The sequence below is a fragment of the Larimichthys crocea genome, chromosome XIII (genome assembly GCF_000972845.2).
Source record: "Larimichthys crocea isolate SSNF chromosome XIII, L_crocea_2.0, whole genome shotgun sequence".
Classification (NCBI taxonomy): Eukaryota; Metazoa; Chordata; class Actinopteri; family Sciaenidae; genus Larimichthys; species Larimichthys crocea.
The window spans coordinates 38,497,097-38,505,848 of NC_040023.1; the positions used below are offsets into that span (position 1 = coordinate 38,497,097).

At 40.6% G+C, this 8,752-nt stretch overlaps 1 protein-coding gene across 1 annotated transcript; it reads right to left on the reverse strand.

Annotated features, from left to right (window-relative positions):
• Positions 1–448: 448 nt before the first annotated feature.
• On the reverse strand, positions 449–8,129 carry mrpl3 (mitochondrial ribosomal protein L3). Its single transcript, XM_010734763.3, has 10 exons — positions 7,903–8,129; positions 6,653–6,837; positions 6,471–6,562; positions 5,457–5,555; positions 3,291–3,390; positions 3,095–3,155; positions 2,824–2,935; positions 2,597–2,674; positions 2,393–2,470; positions 449–701 (listed from the first exon to the last, which is right to left on the reverse strand). The coding sequence occupies exons 1-10, from the start codon at positions 7,965–7,967 to the stop codon at positions 552–554; spliced, it is 1,020 nt and encodes a 339-aa protein (XP_010733065.2). The 5' UTR covers positions 7,968–8,129; the 3' UTR covers positions 449–551.
• Between the last annotated feature and the right edge of the window lie 623 nt (positions 8,130–8,752).

Consider the following 8,752-nt stretch of genomic DNA (forward strand, 5'->3'; position numbering starts at 1 on the left):
AGCCTCCATCCCTGCCCCTCCTTTTCCTCCCCCTTTGGTCACCCCCCACACTTTTATCAACTCATCTCTCCCACCCTGCTTGTTTCTACTCCTTTACATTTGCTTCATTGCAACCTGCATTTCCATTCCCTCCTGTCTGTATTCCTCTCACTTTCACTCTTTCTGCAGCTCACTGTATCCAGCTCACTCTCATACCCCCCACCCCTCATCCTATCCTGCGTCTTGCACAGATATTGCACATTTCTCCACAATATCTGCCTCGCTCTTGTTTAGTTTCATTGTCTTTTCTTCTCCCCTCTCTCTGCTTGGGGATCCTCTAGTGACATCATCACTCCTGCAGTTACCATGGTTTCAGGGGAAAGGGACTGTAATAACTGTTTGGATCAAACAGTCGGGTTCAGTGCTGTTGTATCTCACACACAAAAACAAAAAATACAAAGAGGCTCAAGACCTTCAAAGGATTTACTCTTTATTACAGGATCCAGACAGAGTTTGCGGGTTTAAATGAAAACGTGACATGTGTGTGTATGTGTGTGTGTGTGAGTGAGTGGTTAGGTCAGTGTTAACGATGGATCTGTGTGAATGAACAAGTCATCATCGTACAGGTCTTCAGCCAAGTCGCCTTCTTCTTCGGTGAAGTAGGTGGGGAAAGGTGGGTTGACCAGGTTGGAGCTCTTGGTTGGTAGTATGGTATCTCTTACCTGGAACATACAAACACGCACACTTACTGGAATAGCCATGAGATACTCTAAGTCTTAATTAGTGCTCAAACAATCAGACACAATCCAGTGCTGCAACAAAAACATTAATTTGAGTGTGGGTAGTCTGTTTTAGTTGCGTTTGGGTGCAATGTCTGGTATTGTGTGGGGGCTGCTGGTGCCCTGCAGAGATTAATTGCAGCGCCTGATCCTGTCTGAATGTGGCCTAAAAATGATGCTAGTTTCTAACAACTTTGACAATTGTGATTATCATTCATTTCCAGTTCGTCAAATGTGAGGATTTATTGTTTGTCAGTGTTTTAATGTCACTCTACATTCAATATCTTTAGGTGCGAGACCCTCCAGAACAACAAGGAATGAAATCATAAGAACAATATTCATTCATTAAATTCAAATGTGCTATATTCGATATATCTGGATATCGGGATATGCGATTTTTTTTTTTTGTCATATCGCACAACTACTTATCAGTTGTTTTTAGGTAGTGGCAGGGTCCAGCACACTGATCAACTGACTGTTCACTTCCTTCGCATCATAAATGGGACATCCTACTACTGTCGTTTCACATTGTGTTTAACAGGCAAGGGGTGGCTTCAACTGTGAAGCAGTCGCAGGAAATTCATATTATTTGTCATAGAAGTTAGAGCTGACTGCAACTTTGTCCAACTTTACTGCGCCCTTTTGCCACCTTGAAATCGTATCGCATTTGCAATTGTTATTGACCGACTCTTTGTTAAAAGAATCTGACTTTGTTTGGCTTCACTGTAAACAGACACCTCAGCTGCTTTTCTGTTACATTTAGCTGCTCCAGGAGTGTTTACCAAATTATCCAGGACTGAAATCTTTAAAATCTTCCAGTAATATTGGGTAATTTTGGGAACTTATAGAAAAAGCCAAATTATGTGTTATTGAAACATACAAAAAATATATCGTTTTTTGTTTAGCGTTTCCACATAAATAATAATTATTCACTCAACACTATGTACGCCCGGGGACCCAGACATCCAGCCTGAGAACCACTGGGCTTAATGATTAATCAGTTAACAGTAAATTAAATGAACCAATAATTTAAATTGTTATTAGCTGCAGCCCTCGTCTTAATCTTAATCAATAAAACATGGTTGTTTCTCATTTACATAGGGACATTAAGGCTGCAGAGAAAAATAAAAACAATACTGAACAAAAGTTATTAACCTGCAGCCTTCAGGGTAATGTAATCTGAAGTGGAGGTATGCGTGTGTGTGTGTGGGGGTGAAATGTAATGCACATTTGTATTCATTATCACTTGTCTGCAAAACAAATAATAGTGTGTGTGTGTGTGTGCACTTGCACATAAGGTAAACACAACATGCTGAGTATGGAAATGGATGCTTTGGATATTACTAACATCACTGAGGCGCATGCTCCCATTCCCTCACAGATAAACACACAAACCGATGCACACACACGCACACACACGCACACACTTGTGCACTATCACACATCAACACACTGCTGAACCAGCAAAGTGTCAATGAAGATAGATCGCACTGTCTCGCAGGTGTGACAGTGTTTTACAGGTGCAAGGTCACTCGTCTTTGTCAGAACACTAAGCATGCTGGGGATGACCTTCGACTTTGACTTCACACTTCACTCCAGCGTGTGCGTGTGTAAGTGCGTATGATTAATTTTACCTTCAGCAAGCAGTTCCTGTGGCCGGGGACAGACCCGTGAACATACAGCACATTACACTTGGTATTGACCCTCCATATCTGGATGAGAGAGACAGAGAGGAGGCAGATGAGAGGATATTGAACTGAAACTGCACTCAAGGACAAACAAGTTCGAAACTACTTCTATGCGTGTGTGTTTGTTTGAGTTCTTGGGAGTGTGTGTACCTTCAGTCCAAAAGCTGTTTTGAAGGTGTTGCCCATCTTGCCGGGCATCTTTTTCCCTTTGAAAACTTTGGCTGGATCCTGGACACAGATGATAAACGACACACAAAAATAATGACATTACTAGATAATGCGAAGCCAACTGTTCATGTCTGGCATGGATGAGAATGTGTGTGTGTGTGTGTGTGTGTGTGTGTGTGTGTGTGTGTCTTTGTATGCGTGTCTCTTACCCCTCCAGGTCCAGAAGCTCCTGGTCTGCGATGAGTTTTTGTTTGACCGTGGGTGGCTGGCTGACCTTTGAACCCCCATCGCTTCATGACGCCTTGAAAACCCTTACCGATGCTACACACAAACACAAGAAAATTCATTGTTTGCATTCATATTTTCAGATTACATTTATGTTAACTTTAGCCTCAGAGCATGGATTTTAAAAGGGGTGTAAAAATATAAATCTGAATTATAACTCAGGGAAGGAGGGAAAGCTGGCAGAGCAGAACTCACGATTTGCCTGTGACGTCGACATATTGGCCCGGACGGAAATGTGCTGCATACAGAGGAGTGCCTGAACACACCACAAACAAGATTACATTAATAAATAAGTACAGACATGCTCTGACGTCCACAATAAGATACTAGAATCCAGTATGAGACATGGACAGTGCTGTGAATAAGTGTAAGCTAACATATGTGTTGATACCTGGCTTGATGATGGCGTTGTCGGAGATTTTAAATTTGGTGACTTTCTGTTTTGGAGGCACTCCTGCATTCCTGAACATATCCACCTCCTCTTCAGACCTCTGCCAGTGAGTGATGGAAAGACAGAAACATGTATAATGATGTAAGGAGGGAAATAAAGTGGTACGAGCAGTGAGCACCATTTGGTCTTTGGCATTTTAAAATTAACAGTTGGTCTGTTATGACTGTACAGGAGCCAATCACACACACAGACACAAAAGCATACGCACGCACAATTGGCAGCGAGAGTCTCTGACATTTGCGTTCACTCGGCTCACTCTCATCCAGTCACTCGAAACTCTCTCCCTCACCCCCTTCTGTTGACTGAAAATCAGCCTGCCAACAAACCCTGGCTTTGACTGGAAAGTAACGTGGCTGCGTGAGGGGGATTAAAAACAACTTCACGTTCAACGAGTGAAACCCAGACACCGGCCCAAGAAGCATCTATCAACACTCAATGAATAAATTACACCATGATTTATTCATCCTTGTTCTTTTGGGGGTTTTTTTTCCTTTTATCTTGAAAAGATTGATGTAACATTTAAGAAGGACAAATCCTCCTGCATACATACTAACAGGTGATTTTCTTTTTAAAACTCGCTCACCTTTTTTGAGAAGGTGGTAAATGTTCCAGTGTCGCCGCCTGTCACCTCAGATTTCACTGTTTGTCTTATAGACTTCTGATATGTAGTCTGATGCAGTGATGAGAGTTTATTACGACCACGAGAGACATTTTTTTCAAATGTGTGCCAGCCTGTCATTGTTAGCGAGACATAGCAGCAATGAAATCTATCGGATCCCATTTATTTAGACACCTAAGACGGAATATCGTCAGTGATGGTTAGTGGGCGAGTATAATTTCCTGACTATGAGTCTGTATTCATAAAAGGTCTTAGAACTGCGGGGTGTGATATGAGCTTAATGCGGCGGGAAAATGACAAAATTCAGTTATGTTTCCATAAAGCTGCCACAATGATTAGATTTTTCTTTTTTGCCAGCACTAGAATGAGAAGAAATATGTTCCTGACTGGCGAGCTGTGGCTGCCCTGCCGGTATTAAAAGCAATGTGACGGGTATGATAAGGTATGATATTCTCAAATGTTTACCACCTTTATGATTCATATAATCACTGTTGAGGTTTTTATCTCACATTTGCTTTGATTTACTAAAGTTCAAACAACTAAATAAACTGTTTTTTTCAAAGTCAAGTAATGTTGGCAATTCATTACAAGAACAATAAAGAAGCACACAATAATTAAAAGACATTTTCGTACCAGGGCAGCTGCTGATTATAAATACTGCTACCTCATTACTGAACAGAAAAATGTTTTCATCACTATATTCTTCCCCAAACGTGTCATATTTTCAAAGAAATGTTTCTACTTCAGCACATTTGTTTCTTGAACAAAGCAGGGGCGTTTCAATTTCCATGATTAGCCCCATAGATGTTATTTATCAAAAACAGAATCAAGTAAGTCTTCAAAAAGGGTATGTCTGGGGCAGCTGGACAAACCTTTTTGAAGAAAGATGACCTGGACGACTAAGAACATTCACAGACCATAACTCAAGTAAGATTTTTCTTTTCCTACATTCTATTTTTTGAGCCTGCAATAAGATATTTTCTGCCCGTACTTGCTCTCTAACATCTCCTGTGGGAATTATATCCGGCTCTTTAGCTGCTAAATGTTCCACTATGTTCATCCGCTATTTGCAAACTTTGTCTGTCAGCTGTTTTGGTACGTGAAGGTAGTGTACAGTGGCTTTTTATTGTTTCACTAAAAATAGTTGCCTTCTGCATCTGAAAAACGACACTATAATGTCCGAGTGAACCAAAACAGTGTATGACAGTTACGACAGCGTAACAATGAGCTGAAACTTGTTATTTAGCTCTGTGAAGATGATTAAGGTGATAATTCTCTGTAGGTTCACAACTATGAGCGACACATTTCATTGTTTTCACATTTGACATATCTATTATAGACACTTGAGGCTGAAATACTGGACCAAATCACAGCTGCAAGAATGTGTTTGCCAGGTAACATTATAACATGCCAACACATCCAATTTCACAGCAAAGACAGAAACCTTACACTGGTGTCTTTTTATGATATTATCAGCTATTTCTTACATAGAATGGTGATACGTTTTTGCCTCCAACCAAGAGAACAGCAGTGTGTCCATCATGTTCTTCTTTGGTCAGGTGTTTTATTACATGACAGTCCTGCACCTGAAAAGAAAAACAAGGAACCACGGGCTGGATTAACAATAGTCTGCAGCTTTCACTGACACACTCTGTTCTCCTGACATTAGATGAAAATCCCTCTAAAACATTTTAATATGGGGCCACATGGTAACTCACAAAATTTGACAGTCACACACACAGCACGGAGTACGGATGAGGAGTATGGAATATATGCTGCACAAAAGAATTTATACATTTCTTTATAAAAAGCAACAATGAAAGCTGTACTGTATTCATTCACTGCATTAAGAGGTGCTGTAGCTTTAGTTTCACTCCCGATAACATACTTTTTAAAAAATACAAAAGAGGTGGGAGGACATTTAGTCTGAAAACTTCATTTCAGTGTTCTACTTTTTATCCATCACAGACTGTCCATGTACGCAATGAAAAGGGAAAAGAAATGTGATAAACGTGAATCAGCAGATGGGGATAGAAGCTTCTGTGTGGCCTTGAATCACATAATAACGGTCTGTTACATTCTGCTACATTCATTCTGCTACATTTTATTGAAAGTGAAACAGGAGTTTGTTATGCATTGAGGAGTCGAGTGAACACACAGCCACCGTTTGCTTTCTATTTACTTAACTACTGGCAGACTAGTCAATGAGATGAGACAGAAACGTGATCTGAATAAACCTGACATCAAATATCTCTTGTTTACGCCTTGCAGTATGGGAGGAGGAGCTTGCTGCTGAACACAGAGGCACTTCAAATGCGCGATCAAAGCCTGCAGCCTTCCCCTACGCTGCACAGAACAATCCAATTTATCTGACTTCTTTTCTGACCTTCCGGCCATGCCATTATGGATGAAATTATAAACACACATTATCATTCATGAAGAATGCCTACAGCTGTTTGATGCAATTCTAACGCACGACAGAAAATGCAGGTGGGCTCTACCTGTAACATGGTGACCACGTGTCTTTCTCCTGTTTTCGTCCAGATAGGAGCCATCCCCAACTTCAAGGCTACTAACCCAACTCTTCGACTACCTGGGAAGAGGAACAGATGAAAACCGTTAACGCGTGAGGCATGACGTGGTCTCAAGATGTACACAGCTATCACTTAGTCATGACACCGACCCTCTGTCCACTCATGGCGCTGCCAGGGCTCATCTTTGAGGGGATTGAGCTTCTCAGCTGTTTGTCTTCTGTATTCCTCTGCCATGCTCTTCCTCATGTACTCCTGGTTATCTTCTGTGAGGTGTTCCTCAAACCACGTCGTGGTCTTTACTGTCCTAACTCCATAACCTACCAAGTGGGCAGGGCTGAAAAAACCAAAGGTAGATTTCATTTAGCATTTATTTACCAGGAAAACCATCACTTATTAAGATCAATAATGGTCAGACACACACTCACAACTGTGTCCAATCATTACAAGAGTACCATGTCGCATACTTATTTATTTTAGAGCAACTATTTCGCCTTGTCAAATAGTTTTTTTTAGTCAATATAATGCCAGAAAATATTTCCAGAGTTCAAGGTGGCAACTTTGTACAGCAGGCCCAAACTGCAAACTCATGTTACCCAACAGAGATAAGCACGAAATGTTTATATTTCAGAAGATGACGTGGCTTTTTAAAAAAAAAATTTTTTTTTGCCAAATGCTGCCGAGCATCAACACATTACTTATTTGTTACTGTACTGACTGGACATCGGTCTCTTCATTGACCATTTAAAGGTCCAGTGTGCAGAATTTAGTGGCGTCTAATGGTGAAGTTTCAGTCTGTAACCAACTGAAACCCCCTCACCTCACCCTCTCGGTTCAAGCATGAAGGAGAAACTACATGGAAGAGGACCAGCTCCCTCTTTACATATAAAAGACTAATTTTTGATTTTACACAAATGAAAACATAGTTATGAACATGAGACTCCACCTCTGTCAACAGACACCCTTACATGTTAAACACTGGACCTTTGTAGCATACTTAATTATTTTAGGGCTGCAGTGAAAAACTATTTTAGTCAATATAATGCCAGAAAATATTTCCAGAGTTCAAGGTGGCAACTTTGAGGACAGAGGGTGTCACTCCCTGTACAGATTTAAAGCCCTCAGAGGCAAATGCACTTTGTGACTTTGTGATATACAAATAAAATCTGATTTGATTTGACCTTTAATATTTAGTGTTTGTCAATGGAAATCTCAATGTTGAGCCATGTCCAAGAATAAAAACACAAATCCAGAGAAGCCTTAGGAAACTGAAGACTCGCTAACATTTGCTAAATGTATAATCAGACACAAACACAGTCGTGATCTGGTCTAACTCAGACTCAGCTGATCTTCACACTGACATTAACTTATATTAGCACATTAGCCTGTTAGCACTCCGCACCTTTCCGACGCCGCTCGCAGAGAAACGAGTCGCTGAAGAAGAACCCGGCAGCTCCACGCCGCCATGACGCTCTTTAAACTCTTTAAACTATTTACACATAAATATAAAAACACGACACACGGACCAGAAGAAGCGCGTTTAGTCTCACGACATGAGCGCGACCATGCCTGCGAGAAATGTCACCCTGGCTACCTCCGGTACGCGACCAAAACAGTTCCGCAAACGCCAAAGGCTCACAGTCAAAGGTTCCGCACCATTTACAGTTAGTCAACTTTATTGTCAATGCTGCTTTATGTACAGGACATACAGACACGTATCCCGTGCAAACAGCATAAACATGACATATAAAATATAAGTAAAAGATGTAAAAAAATATAAAATAAAATATACAAATCAAAAAATCAAAAAATATATACAAGCTAAAGACATCCGTGTGGCAATATGGAACAGTGTAATGTAAACAGTATTCAAGCAAACAACTAAACTTAACTATTAAATCTAATAACTACAAATAACAATAATAATAGTAATTAGTAGTTTTGGAGTTTCTAATGATATTATCAACAGATGGAGTTTGCTCATTTGTTAATTGATTGATCTTTTTATTATACCATTTATTATACCATCCATCCATTTTCTGTAACCGCTTATCCATATCAGGGGGGCTGGAGTCTGTCCCAGCTACCAGTGGGAGAGAGGCAGGATACACCCTGGACGAGTTGCCAGTTCATCACAAGGCTGACACATACAGTACAGACTAACAACCATTCATGCTCACATTCACAATTTAGAGTCACCAATTAACCTATAAGCCTGCATGACTTTGGACTGAGAGAACCCAAGCAGACAC

Coding starts and splice junctions, on each gene's coding strand:
- mrpl3 (XM_010734763.3), bottom strand. CDS start 7,967: ATGGCGGCGTGGAGCTGCCGGGTTCTTCTTCAGCGACTCGTTTCTCTG. Junction 3,156..3,290: donor CAACGCCATCATCAAGCCAG/GTATCAACACAT, acceptor TGGTGTGTTCAG/GCACTCCTCTGTATGCAGCA. Junction 2,471..2,596: donor AAACAGCTTTTGGACTGAAG/GTACACACACTC, acceptor TCTCTCATCCAG/ATATGGAGGGTCAATACCAA.